Here is a 17,694-nt window from a genome sequence, read left to right as displayed (position 1 = left end):
GAAACCCTCACACCATCTCTTCAGCCACGTATTCATCCGATACATCCTGGTATGGTATTTCTACCCTGACTAGCACTTGTATTAGTCCTGACATCATTACCTTTGAGGTCCTACCTTTCAACTTACTTCCTATGCCCTGCATTTAGGACCGCAACCCTTGTTAAAAACCTATAGTTTGCACCACGATCACTGGCTGTTTACCCTCCCTGCAGCCACTTGGGAGACATTCAAATTTTTTTTTAGAATACTCAATTCTTTTTTTCCAATTAAGGGGCAATTTAGCATGGTCAATCCACCTACCCTGCACATCTTTAGGTTGTGGGGGCAAAACCCACGCAGACACGGGGAGAATGTGCAAACTCCACACGGACAGTGACCCGGGGCTGGGATTTGAACCCGGGTCCTCAGCGCCGCGGTCCCAGTGCTAACCAATATGCCACCATGCTGCCCCACTTGGAGACATCTTTGACCTGAGCATGAGGGAGGAAATATACCATTTCTGAAGTCTCATTTGTGGCCACAGAAACGCCTATTTGTTCCCCTTGCAACTGAATCCCCTATAACTATTGCAGTCCCTGCCTGCCTAATCCTCCTGCTTTGCCTAGTGGCCATCCATTCCCTTCCTGCCGGTGGACTCACATATCGAGAGGCGGTCACGTGCTATCCGCGATAGTATTAAATGCTTGTATTTACATCGTGCCTCAGGGCAGAAGGCCAGCGAATTATACAAATATGTTTTGGAGTTGTGAAAAATTGGGAAGATTCTGGGTGGGAGCGTTGACGGTCTTAGCCAGGGTAGTGGAGGGGGAGGTGACATTTGGAGTTTCAGAGAAGCCAGAGCTCATGGAGAGGAGGAAGGCCGATGTCGTGGCCTTCGCCTCTCTGATTACACGGCGACGAATGTTCCTGGAGTGGCAGGCGGCATCACCACCTGGGGTAGCGGCTTGGTTGGGTGACCTGTACGACTTCCTGCTGTTGGAGAAGATAAAGTATGAGTTCAGGGGCCCAACAAGGGGGTTTGAGAAAAGGTGGGGGATGTTTGTAACCATGTTTGAGGAACTGTTTGTCGCAGGGAGTGGGGGAAGGGGTGGGAGAGGGTGACAAAGGGGGAAAATCTGTCAGACTGTATAGTTGATTGTTGGGAAGTATGTTTCCCACGATAGTTATTTGCTGTAACCTGTTTTGATGCATGTTTGTAATAAAATACACTTAAAAGAAAAAACAAAGTGCCTCAGGATATCAAGAGTGCTGATGGATAATGGACTACTTTTGAAATAGACTAATTCATGTAGGCAAACGTGATAAACAATTTGCAGGAAGAAAGATGAAGAACAAGATCATTTTTACATTACATACATATTTTAATAACTTCATTTACATTTGAAATCAAAACTTTAAAAACATTTCTAATGCCTCGAATGATTAGTCAGCACAATTGCAGAGGCCAAATCTTTGCAGGTTCTATGAAGTAATCCATATTAGAGTTATATTGTAAACAATTCTAATTTTGGATGAATAAAAAAATTAATGATACTACCCCTTCATCCCTAATGGTTTGTTTATTGATAAATCAATCCATGTGCATGGCACGAAGAAGGTTCTAAAGTTTCAAACCTATATTCAATATTAAATGCACATAAATTTTGATAGTGATCATTAAAATCACAAATCATTGCCATTAGCATGAAATATACATTTCATTGGGGCACCACATTGCCTTTAGTCTGCACCGCCAATGGAATGATTTAGGATTCACTGGAGGGTGACATTGAGATCGCGTTGTCAGGTGTATTTCATTTCATAAAGGTTTCACATCTAATAAAAACACTGTGCATCTTCACTGTCAGGTGTATTTCATTTCATAAAGGTTTCACATCAAATAAAAACACACTATGCGCATCTTCAATGTGCATCTTCACCGTGCATCTTCACCAACAATAACTGCAGCTTAGTCAATCTTCAAGCATGTCTGTCAAACACGCTACCGACGATGCCAGTCCTGTCAGCCAAAGGAAATTAAACTTTCTCACCCATTTCGAAAAGGTGAAAATTATGATAATTTAAAACCAGATGCCCCGCCATATTTGCTGTTGATTGATTTGTTGCAGAAAAGCATTTTCAGTAGATGGGATACGGCACTTCATTACAGAATACCCATGTACAATTTGTTAAAAATAACCCATTCTGATTACATTTCACCAAAAAAGGAAGAAAATGACAGAAAATCCAGATTTTCTACTCCCTCCTGGCATAGCAAGTTCTATCAAAATATCAAAAGGAATTCATATTAAACATAAATAGAATAGACAGCCACCAGATAATGACACTTATTTACACACTCGGAGACGTGTCATTTCAATAAAAAAGATAAAGGTACACTCTGTACTGTACATATTTTGAAATACACAAGAAAATCTGCAAAACATTTAAATAAAAATCAAATATCAATTATGACAAAAATTTGAGGTTTATCGTCCTCATGAATTTGCATGGCAGAGTATGTGATAGCTTTGACTTCAGTGCCCTGTAAGAGAGAAATAGCTGGATCAATTTTGCTTGTCATTCGTCAACTTAGAAATAGTAAGAGGAAATGTGTGGTTAAAATTGAAATGTTCTAATCTTACCTGTGGATGTTTGGCCAAATCAAACGATTCTCCCCACCTTTTAGAGAAAAAAAAACACCTTTGATCAGATTTTAGGTGAGCTACAGGGCATTAACTTACTTAGAAACAATTTTCTTATTCTAAACCTCCCTTTAGGAAACATATGGGGGCACAGTGGTTAGCACTGCTGCCTCAGTGCCAGAGACCCCGGTTCAATTCCAACCTCTGGCGACTGCGTGGAATTTGCATACTCTTCCTGTGTCTGTGTCGGTTTCCTCTGGATTGTCTGGTTTCCTCCCAAAGTCCAAAGATGTGCAGGTTAGGTGAATTGGCCATGCTAAATTGTCCCTAGGTGTGGATTTAGGGATAGGGTGGGGAATTGAGTCTAGGTGCGGTGCTCTTGCAGAGGGTCAGTGCAGACATGATGGACCGAATAACCTCCTTCTGCACTGTAGGGATTCTGTGAAATATTTTGAGATTCATCTTGAATGCCATTAAAGACAGGATAAAAGGTTGAATCTTCATAAAACATTTTAGTGCAATGGAAAAATTTAAATGAACTTCAGTTGAGTCCAGCTGTTTCTTAACTTCTAAAGACATTATTATGAATTTCACTGTCCAAAGCATGAACTCATAAGTTACAATTGAAGCACACGCTCTAATAGTCTGTATATGTTAAACCGATTTTTAATGCTCACATCTAGATTAAAACAGAAGAGAAACTAATTTTCAATCCACCCATTAGATTTCTTACCCCTTTTCTTACAAAATGGTTTCACTTGTGATGCACAAAGATTAAATAAGTACAAGGAAAATGGCAAAGAATCAACTCACAATAAGAAAGAATAGCCAGAATAGGGCAAACAAACCATAGAAAATTTAAATTATTGTAGTAATATAATCAGGGCCTAGTTAAGGCCAATTAAATTGGGTATCTAAAATTAAAGAATTGGGCACTTTAAAAACCACAGTCTGCAGAATCCGAATAAACAGAACTCAGACAAGCTGCCTGGGGCATGTCTGAAGCAGCCCCTGAATAACCCATCAAATAATTATCGCTGCTACTTGAGATGCATTGGCCTATTGTCCACAGTTCCTGAAAACCCATCAAGCGATCATCACTCTTCCCAGGGAGGGCTCAGGTACCCTGTCAACAGGTCATCAACCAGACCATTGGGCACTGAGATCCTGCATCCTGAGACTCCGAGAAAGGAGGTGGTGGCGACAGGGGGATAAAAACAGGCATTCCAGACATCTAGGGGCAAAGACTGGGCACAAAAGACTCTAAGCATGGTGTGCGAGGTGACCTTGATCAGACCAGAAGGAAGGAAGCAAGGAAGCCAGCGAGAATCACCTTTACAAAGAGGAACCAGAGGGACTCAGGGATCAGATCTGCAGCTTACCAAACCACCTTTACGGGAAGTATAGTCGAATCCTGGGTGTTTCTTGTATGTATAGTGGGTAATTTATGGGTTAACTATATTTACTAAAGTGTGCTGCATTATATCTGTGTCCTACTTTGTTCTCCTCATGAATAAAGACACCTGGGTGAACTTTAATTAAAGAGTTGGTTGAAGTATCTGAATTGGACAGATACAAGATTATTTTAAAAAATGGTTCTCGTCCAATCAAAATTTTCCAGCAGCGATTTAGACTGAAGTTATGCTCAAAATAATAAAACTGCTCTCATGGCTGTACCAATGAAGATAATTTCTTACTGTTGAAAATATCGCAACTTGGAATACAAAAGTATGAATAACCAACTGAAACTCAAAATGCTATCTCAACTTCTTGGTATTTTCCACTCTGTATGTTTGCTCCTGCATTCTCTTGCTGAGGAGCAAGATAACCTAGTCTCAGAATTCTGTCGCACAAGCTGGTCACAAAGCTGTTATAGACAGGTCCATAACCCCACCGAGCCTCCCACCGTAACCCACTTCTCTTACAAATAATGGAACGGCAACAGGAACTTATCACTTGAATAAATCTAAGGTTAAAAAATGCTTTCTGCCAGTCAGTAAAAACTTTAAAAATTAAAATTATAATATCCAATTTAAAGCTGGGGGCTGAGGAATGGAAATGGGTATTTCAGTGAAGGTGTACCAGATCTGAGTAAGTAGTTGGGCTCAGAGATGGCCAATTCTCAAACCTGCCAGCAGTTAAGATTAATGGGTTAATATACCAAATTGTTCAAATTAATTACCATACGTACCCGATTGATCGAATTTTATAATTAACTCGATCCAAATAAATCACTTTCATCTCCTAAAAAAGAAAACCAAGTTAGAATAGCAACTTTAAAAATATTAACAGGCATTAGAAATAAAAAATTCCTGATGAGCTGTTGTAAACTTGTTGTTGAAATTTTATACTAGTCTGGATCAAATAGTAGCACCACAGTGATCCTGTGGCTGGTTGAATTGTTTGGTCAGCAAAAATGCTCCATACTGAAAACAGAATTTTAAAAAATAAATTTAGATTTATGGTAGCTCCTTTGATGGTTAAGTTGATCAAAGCAGCAGCTCAGTCAAGAAGATTTCAAATCACAGCTGCAGCCGATATAAAATTCCCTAATCTCAAAGACACCACAGACCGAGCTGGTCAAGTCCTAAAGGACATAGCTGGAGGACTTTGTCTGCGAAGGTTGGTGAGGGAAACATGAAGTAAAAACATACTTGACTTCAGTTAGGTATAGCACTAAGGGGATCAAAGGCTAAGGGGGGGGGGGGGGGGGGGGGAAGTGGGATTAGGCTACTGAGTTGGATGATCAGCCAATGAATGGTGGAGCAGGCTCGAAGGGCTAAATGGCCTCCTCCTCCTACTTATATTTCATCCTCACCAACCTGCCTGCTCCAGATGCGCCCATCCATGACATTATCGGTAGAAGTGACCAATGCACAGTCCTTGTGGAGACAAAATCAAATTTTTGCATTGAGGATATCCTTCATCATATTGTGTGGCACTACCACCTTGCTAACTGGGGTAGATTCAGAACAGATCTAGCAACTCAAAACTGGGCATCCATGAGGCACTGTAGGCCTTCAACTGCAGCAGAATTGCACTCAGCCACAATCTGTAACCTAATGGCCTGGCATATCCCCCTCTCTACAACTGTCACCAAACCAGGGGATCAACCTGGTTGGAAGACTGCAGGAGGCCATGCCAGGAACAACACAAGGCATACCTAAAAAGTCAACCTGATGAAGCTACAACACAGAACTACTTGTGCACCCAACAAAATAAGCAGAAAGTGAGAGAGCTAAGCAATTCCACAAGCAATGGACTAGTTCTTAGCTCTGCAGTCCTGTCATGTCCAGTCGTGAATGGTGGTGGAGAATTAAACAACTCATTGGAGGAGGCAACTCCACAAATATCCCCATCCTCAATGATGGAGGAGTCCAGCACATCAGTGCAAAAGTCAAGGCTGGTGCATTTGCAATAACCTTCAGCCAGAAGTGCCAAGTGGATGATCCATCTCGGGCCCCCAGCATCACAGATGCCAGTCTTTAGCCAATTTGATTCAGTCCCCATGGTATCTAGAAACAGCTGATGGCACTGGATACTGCAAAGGTAATGGGCCCAGACAACATTCTGGCAATAGTACTGCAGACTTGCTCCAGAATTTGCCGTTCTCCTAACCAAGCTATTCCAGTACATCTACAACACTGGCAACTACCCGACGTGGAAAATTGCCCTGTACACAAAAAGCAAGACAAATACAACCCAGCCAATTACTGCCATATCAGTCCACTCTTGAGCATCAGAAAGGTGATTGATGGTATCGTCAACAGTGCCATCAAGGGGGTTTCCGGTGGCGACCATGAGGGAGTAGATCGCATATTTGGTGGCTCCCACTCTGGCTAGACATTCGGACCTTCCCCCCCCCCCCCCCCCCCCCCCCGACTTTGTTTGCTCTTTTACGCACTGGATTTGAAGAAACGGTGAACAAGTGTTCAGTGTATATATTGGTTTATGGAACAGAGAACCCAAAGAGATCGAAAGGGAAGAAACAAAAAGTCAGGGTCAAGCTGGGTGTTGGCTGCAGCAGCGGACAAGATGGCCGGTGTCCAGACCCTTGGGGCTTCGACTCAACCACCAACGGAGGAGCTGATGCAGGTTATCCGGGAAGGCTTCGCTAGACAGAATCGGGAATGTCTGGACCCGATTTAAGGAAACAGTGGAGAGGATGGAGCGGATGCTAGATGCCCAGGACAGGGCGATCCAGAAACCGGAGAAGGCGCTAGCAGAACAAGAGTAACACCAGATGGCGGTGGAAATGGAGGTGGGGATGCTGAGGGACCAGCAAAAATGACTGCTGGAACAGGTAAGAGGATTTGGAGAACAGGTCCCATAGGCAGAACCTAAGGATTGTCGGCCTCCCGGAGGGGGCGGAGGGGCTGATCCCAGGGAGTTTGTGGCGAAAATGTTCCAGAAGCTGCTTGGAGATGGGGCTTTCCCCCGGACCATTGGAGGTGGATCGGGCGCACAGAGCGCTGGCGAGGAAGCCGCAGCAGGGAGACTCCCCCTTGGGCAATGGTGGTCAGGTTCCATAGGTACCTGGATAAGGAGCGTATTCTCCAATGGACCAAACGCACATGGAGCTGTAAATAGGACAACAGCATTTTGCGGGTGTACCAAGATCTAAGCGTGGAGGTGGCCAAGAGGAGGGCAGGCTTTAATCAAGTCAAGTCGATCCTGTTCAAGAAGCAGGTTAAGTTCGGTCTGTTGTATCCGGCGCGACTTTGGGTTACGTATGAGGACCAACATCACTACCTTGAGTCGGCCGAGGATGCTATGGAGTTTGCCAGGAAGAAAGGACTGGTGCCAACTTGAGAACATTCTGCTCTAAGTTTGAGAAACTGATTTTCCTGCTCGTTTCAAACGCTGTTTGCACTGATTTATTCGTTTGTTTGTTTTCGTTCTTGGCTTTTCTCTTCGATAATTGTGTTTTGTTTAATAAGGGGAAAGTAGTTAAAAAATTATTCGATTTCGGTGGGTTTTCTGTGTTGTGAGGGGATTTTTGACTATTTTATTTGAGAGGTATTACTTTGATTTGTATTATGGCGAGAGTTTGGCTTTGTTTTTCTTTATGCTGACTTTGGGTGGCGTCTGTTTCTTAAAGGGGGCGTCCGTCGGGGCTGGGTTGATGAGGGCAATGGTTTTGAGGGGCGGGGGAGGGCAGGTAGGCAACAATAGGTGGGAGACGTGCTGGCGCCGGAGCTGTGGGCCACTAGGCTAGCTGGGAGAGCTAGTCTGTGGGAGCGCAGTGGGGGGGGGGGGGGGGTGTGTATACAATCAGATTAGGGATGGGGTTAGGTTACAGAGTGTTGTTGCTGGGGGGTGGGGGGGGGGGGGGGTGCTTGGCTGACGAGGGAGGGATTTGATTTTAGAAGTGGAGAAGAGGTCAGGGATGGGCACTGCCAGGAGGCGGGGCTACAGAGGCACGGGCTGGGGGCAGGCCCAGGAAAGGGGATGGCTGACCGGAAAAGGGGGGGGGGGGGTGGGGCATGGTGCAACCCAACTAGGCTGGTTACGTGGAATGTTAGAGGGCTAAATGGGCCGGTGAACAGGGCTAAAGTGTTCGTGCATCTTAGGGCTTTAAAGGCGGACGTGATAATGTTGCAGGAGACGCACCTGAAGGAAGTGGACCAGATCAGGTTGAGGAAGAGCTGGGTTAATCAGGTACTCCACTCAGTACTCCAGCTAGACGCTAAGACCAGGGGAGTCGCGATTCTGGTGAACAAACGGGTGCAGTTTGAGGTGGTGGCAGTGGTGAGAGGGGAGCTGATTTAAATCCGGGCTCACAGGGAAAAGACAGACAGGGCAGAAACGGACCGACTGTTAGCAGAGATTCTGCAGATTGACAGGAGGATGTGGGAACCCCGAGTGCGGAGCTCTTGAGGGAACGGAGGAGGCTGCAGGCAGAGTTTGGGGTGTTGACCAAGGGCAAGGCAGTAGAGCAGCTCAGAAAGGCGAGGAGTGCGTTATATGAGCATGGACAGAAAGCCAGCAGGATGCTGGCTCATCAGCTCAGAAAGAGGGAGGCGGCTAGGGCAATAGGTAAAGTGGTGGATGGAGGCGGTAACTTGGTTGGGGATGCGGCGGGTGTGAACAGAGCTTTCAAGGACTTTTATTGCAAACTTTATAGCTTGGAGTCCCCCCGCGGGGCTGGAGAGGATGAGACGCTTCTTAGACGGCCTGACATTCCCAAGAGTGGGCAGGGAGCTAGTAGAAGGGCTGAGCGCCCCGATCAGAGTTGAGATTATAGAGGGCTTAAAGGCTATGCAGTCAGGTTCTCCGGGATATTGGGGCCGCTGCTGGTCAAGGTTTTCAATGAGGCAAGGGACAGAGGGGTGCTTCCCCAGATGATGTCGCAGGCTACCATCTCTTTGATTTTAAAACGGGACAAGAATCCGGGGTTGTGTGGGTCTTATAGGCCGATCTCCCTTCTTAACGTGGATGCCAAACTGCTGGCAAAGCTTTTGTCACTAGGATTGAGGATTGTGCGTAGAGTGTTATTAGGGAGGACCAAACAGGGTTCGTTAAAGGTAGGCAACTGGGGGCGAATAAAAGAAAATGGCTCAATGTGATCATGATGCCCCCGGAGGGAAAGGAGGTGGAGGTAGTGGTGGCTATGGATGCGGAGAAGGCATTTGACCGGGTAGAGTGGGACTACTTATGGGAGGTGCTGGAACAGTTTGGATTTGGGGTGGGTTTCCTCATTTCAGACTGTACCGCCTTTCCCCGCTGCTGTTTGCGCTAGCTATAGAGCTGCTGGCAATTGCTCTGAGGGCTTCAGAGGGTTGGAAGGGGCTGGTTCGGGCGGGGGGGGGGGGGGGGGGGGGGGGGGGGGGGGGGGGGGGGGAGATGGAGCATAGGGTTTCATTGTATGCAGATGACCTGCTTTTGTACGTTTCAGACCCGATGGCGGGGATGGACGGAATCATGGCGACCTTGGGGGAATTCGGCCGGTTTTCGGGGTATAAATTGAATATGACAAAAAATGAAATGTTTGTAGTCCAGGAGAGGGGCCAAGGGGACCGGTTGAGGGAGCTGTGTTCCGGCTAGTGGGGGACAGTTTCAGGTACCTGGGAATACAAGTGACGCGGGAATGGGGTCGACTACACAAGCTGAACCTGTCCCGGCTGGTAGATAAAATGCGAGGGGAGTTCCGGTGGTGGGATCCATTCCCGTTGTCGTTAGCTGGGAGAGTTCAGACAGTTAAAATGATAGTCCTCCCGAGGTTCCTATTCGTGTTCCAGTGTCTCCCCATTATCATTCCACGTTCCTTTTTTAAGAGGATAAGCAAGATCATTTTGGGCTTTGTATTGACGGGCAAGTCCCCGTGAGTAAAGAGGGTGATGCTCGAGTGGAACCGGTGGAAGCAGGGGCTTCCACTGCCGAATTTCAGCAACTATTATTGGGCGGCTAACATAGCCATGATAAGGAAGTGGTTGGCGGGGGGGGGGGGGGGGGTCGACTGGGGAGTGGATGGAGGCCGCCTCGTGTAGGGGCACTAGTCTGGGGGCGTTGGTGACGGCGCCTCTGCCGTTCCCGCCGGCGCGCTTTTCCATCAGTCCTGTAGTGGTGGCGGCCCTTCGGATCTGGGGACAGTGGAGGAGGCATGTGGGAGCATCAGTCTGGTCCCCAATATGTGACAACCATCGGTTTGCTCCGGGGAGGATGGACGGGGGGGGGGGGGGGGGTATCGGGTATAGCGGAGGGCGGGGATTGAGCGGATGGGAGATTTGTTCTTGGAAGGGAGCTTCCCTGGCTTGAGGGCACTGGAGGACAAGTTTGGTTTGACGAAGGGGAATGAATTCCGGTATATTCAGGTGCGGGACTTTTTGTGCAGGCAGGTGCCATCTTTTCCACTCTTGCCACTAAGGGGGATCCAAGATAGGGTAGTGTCCAGAGGATGGGTGGGGGAGTGAAGTGTCTCGGATATTTACAAGGAGCTCATAGGGGCGGAGGAGACGCAGACTGAGGAACTGAGGCATAAATGGGAGGAGGAGTTGTGAGGGGAGATTGGGGAGAGCCTGTGGGCGGACGCGCTGAGCAGGGTTAATGGGAGTGCAACATGTGCCAGGCTCAGCCTGATTCAATTTAAGGTCGTCCACTGGGCCCACATGACAGTGTCCCGGATGAGCAGATTCTTCGGTGTAGAGGACAGGTGTGTAAAGTGTCTGGGAGGACCGGCAGACCATGTCCACATGTTTTGGGCGTGTCCAAAACTTAGGAACTACTGGCAGGGGTTCGAGGACGTCATGCCTAGAGTATTGAACATAAGGGTGGCAATGGGTACGGAGGTGGCGATTTTTGGGGTTTTAGAGGCCCTGGACGTCCAGGGGGAGAAAGAGGCCGACGTTTTGGCCTTTGCTTCCCTGGTAGCCCGGAGACGGATACTTCTAGCTTGGAGGGAGTCAAAGCCCCCGAAGTCGAAAGCCTGGCTGTCAGACATGGCGGGTTTCCTGGGCTTGGAGAAAATCAAGTTAGCCTTGAGAGGGTCGGTGTTAGGGTTCGCCCGGAGGTGGCAACCATTAATTGACTTCTTTGCAGAGAATTAATCGTCAACAAGGGGGCGGGGGTTAGGGGAATGTAGTATTGGGGGTCAATTAGTCAGATCTGAGTAGGACAGGTTAGGGCAATTGCACTGTGTACTTTGTTTATTGTACAATCCTTTTGTTTTCACGTTCTGTAATTTTACTGTTTTACAATGCCAAAAAATACCTCATTAAAATGGTTTATCAAAAAAAAACGGTGCCATCAAGCATCACTTCCTCAGCAATAACCTGCTCAGATGCTCAGTTTGGGTTAAGTCAAGGTCCCTCAGCTCCTGACCTCACAGCTTTGGTTCAAACATGGACAAAAGAGCTAAACTCCAGAGGTAAGGTGAAAGTGACTGCCCTTAATATCAAGACCGCATTTGATCAAGTGTGGCATCAAGAATCCCTAGCAAAACTGGAATCAATGGGAAAATTCTGTTGGTTGGGAGTCATACCTGGCACAAAGGATGGTTGTGGTTTGAGGTCAATCATCAATTCCAGGATGTCACTGCAGGAGTTCCTCGGGTTAGCGTCCTAGGCAGGGCAGCACGGTGGAGTAATGATTAGCACTGCTGCCTCATGGCGCCGAGGTCCCAGGTTCCAACCCGGCTCTGGGTCGCTGTCCGTGTGGAGTTTGCATTCTCCCAGTGTTTGCATGGGTTTTGCCCCCACAACCAAAAGATGTGCAGGTTTGTCGATTGGCCACGCTAAATTACCCCTTAAATGGAAAAAACGAATTGGGCAATCTAAATTTACTTTTACAAGGGTTAGCATCCTAGGCCCAACCTTCTTCAGCTGTTCATCAATCACCTTCCATCCATCATAAGGTCAGAACTGGGGACGTTCGTTGATGATTACACAACATTCAGCAACATTTGCAACTCCTCAGATACTGAAGCAGTCCCGGCCCAAATGCAGCAAGATTTGGATAATATCTAGACTCGGGCTGATGTTGCAAATAACATTTGCACCATAAATATACCGGGAAATGACCACCTCCAACAAGAGAGGATCTAACCATAGCCTCTTGACATTCAATGGCATCACTGAATCGCCCACGCTCAACATCCTGGGGTTATCATTGACCAGAAACTGAACTAGACTAGCCATATAAATCCTGTGGCTACAAAAGAAGATCAGAGGCTAGAAATTCTGTGGCGAGTAACTCACCTCCTGACTCCGCAAAACCTGTGTACACCACCTACAAGATGCACTGCATGAGCTCACTTGAGCATCCTTAGGCAGCACCTTCCAAACCCATGACTGCTACCATAAAGAAGGATAAGGGCAGCAGACACTTGGGAACATCACCTGGAAGTTGTCCTACACGTCACTCACCATCCTGATTTGGAAATATATCCCCACTGTCGCTGGGTCAAAATCCTGGAACTCCCTCCCTCACTGCACAGTGGGTGTATTTACACTATATGAACCGCAGCAGTTCAAGAAGGCAACTCATTACCATCTTCTCAAGGGCAATCAAGAACACGCTCTCATTGCTAAGGTATCTTACAGTACCAAGTATCTATTTTTTATGTGAATGCAGGAAGTTAAGGGGTAGTTTCAACCAAACCCACATGATGGGATGATAAACAGACACCCATTTTAGACCCTGTCTGATTTTACTCTCCAACAAAATCAAAACTGAACTGATGTAAAACTGAATGAAAAATCCAATCTACGCGTGTGTGTGTGTGTATGCGTGGGGGGGGGGTGTATTTAAAATTAGCCTTAATCATTAACAGCAGGGCACCTCCCTGAGCCTAGTTTCATCCTCACTTAACATCCATTTGTGTACTTTTAATTTATTTAAGCATCCTCTTCAATAGCTGAACTATTGGATGAGCAAGATCAGTTTCCTTGGAAAGCATGTTATTATATTGGTAATCTTCGTGGAGGCACTAGATTATCATCACGCCCTCTGGAACACAATCTCTAGCTATTGTAAACATGTCATCAGCAGCATGAGACATAGCGGCCAAGCCTGCTGGCACCATTACATGTAAAACCTAAGCTCGACTTGACATAATATAATTTCATCAGCCTCTATTGGAACCCTTTCAGGCATGTTTAAAACAAGCAGGATATACAAATTTGTAGTAATGCATTTCTTTTCCAGCACCCTTCACAGGTACTTTCCAAATAATTCCTACCCGCTGTATAAACAGTGCTTTATTTGTTCAATTCTGGACTTCCGGTTGCGGCTATGTGGACCTAAGCCGCACGTTCGGCAGCTCCCGCCAGGAACGGACTTTTGGGCTCTTTTAAGGGCCCCCAACGGTACTTGCTCGACGGTTCCCAACATGGTAAGGTGTCTGCAGCAGATCCCCAGTGGTCTATGGTCTGGACCAGGAGCGGGGCCAGCAGAATAGCGGTGGCAGCGCCTAAGAAAAGCGGGGGAAGAGAATCAAGATGCCGGCCGGTGGAGGCCTCGAGGAATGGAGGCAGTGGGCGCAGGTGCAGCAGGAGACTCTCCAGCGCTGTTTTCAGGAGCTCAAAGTGGAGCTGCTGGACTCGCCTCGCTGAAGGCTAATATGGACAAGCTGCTGGCGACGCAGACAGCCCAGGGGGTGGAGATCCGGGAGTTCCGACAACAAGCCTCTGAAAGAGAGGATGAGGCCGCAGCCCTCGCGGTAAAGGTGGAGATGCACGAGGCGCTCCACAAGAAGTGGCAGGAGCGGTTCGAGGAGATGGAGAACCGGTCAAGGCGGAAGAATTTGCGGAACCTGGGCCTCATGGAGGGGCTGGAAGGGTCAGACCTGGGGGTCTATGTGGTCGTTTTGTTGAACTCGCTGATGGGAGCTGGGTCCTTCCAGGGGCCCCTGGAGCTGGAGTGGGCCCACAGAATACTGGCCAGGAGGCCCAAACCGACGGGCGGTGCTGGTGCGGTTCCACCGGTTCATTGACCGAGAGTGCGTGTTTAAGTGGGCCAAGAAGGAGTGGAGCAGCAAGTGGGAGAACACCGTAGTGCGGATCTACCAGGACTGGAGTGCGGAGGTGGCCAAGCGGAGGGCCGGGTACAACCGGACGAAGGCGGTGCTCCACAGAAAGAGTGTGAAGTTTGGCATGTTACAGCCGGCACGTCTGTGGGTCACCTACAAGGACCGGCACTTTTATTTTGAGTCCCCGGAGGAGGCGTTGGCCTTTTTGCAGGCCGTGAAGTTGGACTCTGACTGAGGGTCGGGGATTTGTAAAGAACTGTGTTAACTTTTGGTGGGAAGGGTCTCTGTTTTATGCTGTTTCATGCTGTTTCAAGCTGGTTGTGTGTTGTTTCTAGGGTGGGTGGGGTGCTGTCTTTTTTCCCGGGGCCGGGCAGAGGGAAAGCGCGGGCTTTTCTTCTGTTTCCCGCGCTGAGGGTGGATGGGGGCGGGGTCTGAGCTGAGAAGTGCGGGCTTTTTTCCCGCGCAAGAGCGGGAGGGGGAGGAAGAGGAGGATCTGCTGATGGGTCTGGGGGAGGAGGAGCAGCCCCATGTTGGGAGGGGTCGGAGGGGTGGCAGGAGCTGCAGGGGTCAGCAGAAGTTATCTGGCTCATGGGAGTGCTATGGTGGGAGTTACGCGGCTGGGAGAGGTCCTAGCCTGGAAGGGGGGGGGGGGGTACCGGGTTGCTGCTGAAATGGCCAGGAAGGAGCTGGAGTCTGCAGGGGGGGGGCTGGTGTGGGTGTTTGCCGCTGTGGGGAACGGGCCGAGCAAGGGACGCTAGCCGGGCAGGGGACGGGTTATGGCTAGTCAGCAGGGGAGGGAGGCAGAGAGCCTTCTTATCCGGCTGATAACTTGGAATGTGAGGGGGCTAAATGGGCCGGTTAAACGTGCTCGGGTGTTTACGCACCCGAAGGCGGACGTGGATATGCTCCAGGAGACGCACCCGAAGGTGGCGGACCAGGTTAGACTGAGGAAGGGCTGGGTACGCCAGGTGTTTCATTCGGGGCTGGATGCAAAAAATCAGGGGGTGCCGATTCTGGTGGGAAAAAGGGTGTCGTTTGAGGCATCAAAGGTGGTGGCTGACAGTGGAGGGAGGTATGTGATGGTGAGCGGCAAGTTGCAAGGGGAGCGGGTGGAGCTGGTGAATGTCTATGCCCCAAATTGGGACGATGCGGGTTTTATGCGGCGCATGTTGGGCCGCATTCCGGATCTAGAGACGGGGGTCTTGATACTGGGGGGGGGGGGGGTGGGGGGGGGGACTTTAACACGGTGCTGGATCCCCCATTGGATTGATCCATGTCCAGAACGGGCAGGAGGCCCGCGGCGGCTAAGATGTTGAGGGGGTTTATGGACCAGATGGGAGGGGTGGATCCGTGGAGGGCGTCCCTAGTAGCCCGGCGGAGGATTTTTCTTCAATGGAAGGATGTGAGGCCCCCAAGCGTGGAGGCCTGGATCAATGATATGGCGGGGTTCATCAAATTGGAAAAGGGAGTGGGGGGGGGAATGTGTATATGTGTTTATTGAATATGCCGGGTGCTTATCTATTTCTTCTTTTGTAGTTACTGGGGGGGGCGGGGTTGGTTTTGGGGGTTATTGTGTTATTTCTTTTTGGTGTTGTTAATACGGTTTTCTTGCTGTTATTTTATGTTTTTGATATGTTTTTGAAAATCTTAATAAAAATAATTTTTAAAAAAAAATTTGTTCAATTCTAATGTCAATTCACATCTTTCTTATTTCCATTTTTAAACAATTCACTGACCCTTGGAATGAAAAACATTTCTGCGCTGAATTGATAGAGCCATTCGTTCATGAAATTATAGAGCAGAGACAACATGTCATGCCCTAAAAGAAAATAGACAAAACAAAAATATGAAACTTGGGTTAGAATTATGTTTGGTATTATATTTTATATCATACAAGTACATCCAGAACCATGGACAAAGAACTAGAGAAAATACTGAATTCTGGTCACTTGGCAAGGTCAAATGATGCTCTCCCTCAAGGCAGGCAAAACAACATGTAGATTATGGAACTCAATGTTCTAGCACAGAGCTTACACCTGAAACATTAACTTGTCTGCCACAGATACTGGTTTGATCTGTTCTGTGCTTCCAGTATTTCTCAATTTTGTTGCAGGTATAAACTTATTCAAAGACTGAGATTCAGCTGTCAGTTCACAGTGGATATCTGTCAGAAAGAGAAATCATGCCTATTCATTTAAATTGTGTTCTGAGTAACATCATTACTCATAGTTATAGAAGTTGATTTGGGACTATTTAATTATGTTAGTAAAGTTAGCTCTGTTCTCTCTCCACAGATGCTGTCAGATCTGTTGAGATTGTCCCGCATTTTCTGTTCTTGTTTCAGATTCCAGCATCCGCAGTAATTTGCTTTTATCTATTTAATCAAATTCCTTGTGAGGTCACCCACTTTGGTTGTCCATTTTGGCCGAAAAAATAGTATAGTTCTGATTATCTACATGGAAAGCAGATTCCAAATGCGTCTGGGCAGAGAGATCTGGGTGTTTTTATTCATGAATCGCAGAACATCAGCATGCAAGCACAGGATGTAATAAACAAGGCAAATGGAATTTTAGCGTTTATCGCAAAAAGGACTAGAGTATAAAAGAAGTGTTGTTGCAATTGTATAGGGTGTTGGTGACACCACATATGCAGTATTGTGTCCAGTTTTGGTCTCCTTATTTGAGGAGGGATGTGGTAGCATTGGTAGCAGTTCAGAGGAGATTCACCAGATTGATTCCGGGGATGAAAGGGTTGACAAGAGAAGAGATTAACAGTTTGGGCTTCTACTCGCTGGAGTTTAGAAGAATGAGAGGGGATCTGATCGAGGTATTTAAAATACTAAAAGAAATCGATAAAGATAAACGTAGACCAAATATTCCCCCTTGTGGGACAATCTAGAACGAGGGGTCACAGATATAGGTTGAGAGGTGGTAGATTTAGAACTGAGATGAGGAGAAACTACTTCTGGCAGAGGGTGGTGAATTTGTGGAACACGCTGCCCGATAGTGCGGTGGAGACTGAATCATTAAATGGTTTCAAAAAGGAGATAGATATATTTATGATTTTAAAAAACCAGTTAAAGGGATATGGGGAACAGGTAGGGACATGGATTTGAGACCAAGAAGAGATCAGGCATGATCTGATTGAATGGCGAACAGGCTCGAAAGGCTGAATTGCCTATTTCTGCTCCTAATTCCTATGTTCTTTCTTGTTCACTATTGCTTGATCTTTACACACCAGATACCTCTGGCAATAAAATCACAAAGATTATCGTGTCAGGGCTTTGAAGGCATTGCAATGCAAATCAAGATCCTCAGAATGCTCGAGTTATGTAACACACTGAACAGCTTTTTAAATTCAAGTCTCTGGGGTGTCTGAGAGAGGAAGTTTAAGAGGTCTGCAAGACTATTAGACTCCTGTTCATTTGCCACCAATGTTTGTATTTTACAGCATTTGTTGACATATTAGACTAGAATTTCTGCCACCAGATACATCTGCTGCAGCTATAGCATCAATTTTCTTTGGGTAGTTGACACAAGATTGGGAATTCCAGTCTGTGGGTGGTGTGAAATGCCAGTTGCCAATCTGGAGCACTGACATTAT

At 47.2% G+C, this 17,694-nt stretch overlaps 1 protein-coding gene across 2 annotated transcripts in view; it reads right to left on the bottom strand.

Moving 5' to 3' along the window:
- Window positions 1–1,340: 1,340 nt before the first annotated feature.
- The window catches only part of zbtb8os (zinc finger and BTB domain containing 8 opposite strand), an 18,524-nt gene continuing 2,170 nt past the window's right edge, over window positions 1,341–17,694 (bottom strand). Inside the window, exons 2-5 of one of the 2 annotated variants that reach the window (XM_038794874.1) lie at window positions 15,828–15,910; window positions 4,816–4,868; window positions 2,625–2,661; window positions 1,341–2,541 (exon numbers count right to left, since the gene is read on the bottom strand). In XM_038794874.1, coding sequence (XP_038650802.1) covers window positions 2,449–2,541; window positions 2,625–2,661; window positions 4,816–4,868; window positions 15,828–15,910 — 266 coding nt within the window. In that variant the 3' untranslated portion in view covers window positions 1,341–2,448. The remainder of the gene's footprint in view (window positions 2,542–2,624; window positions 2,662–4,815; window positions 4,869–15,827; window positions 15,911–17,694) is intronic. The other variant, XM_038794880.1, reaches the window with a different exon arrangement.

Source organism: Scyliorhinus canicula, chromosome 1, assembly GCF_902713615.1.
Source record: "Scyliorhinus canicula chromosome 1, sScyCan1.1, whole genome shotgun sequence".
NCBI classification, from domain to species: Eukaryota; Metazoa; Chordata; class Chondrichthyes; order Carcharhiniformes; family Scyliorhinidae; genus Scyliorhinus; species Scyliorhinus canicula.
The sequence above is the reverse complement of the archived record's forward strand: the minus strand, read 5'-3'. Positions and strand labels throughout refer to the sequence as shown.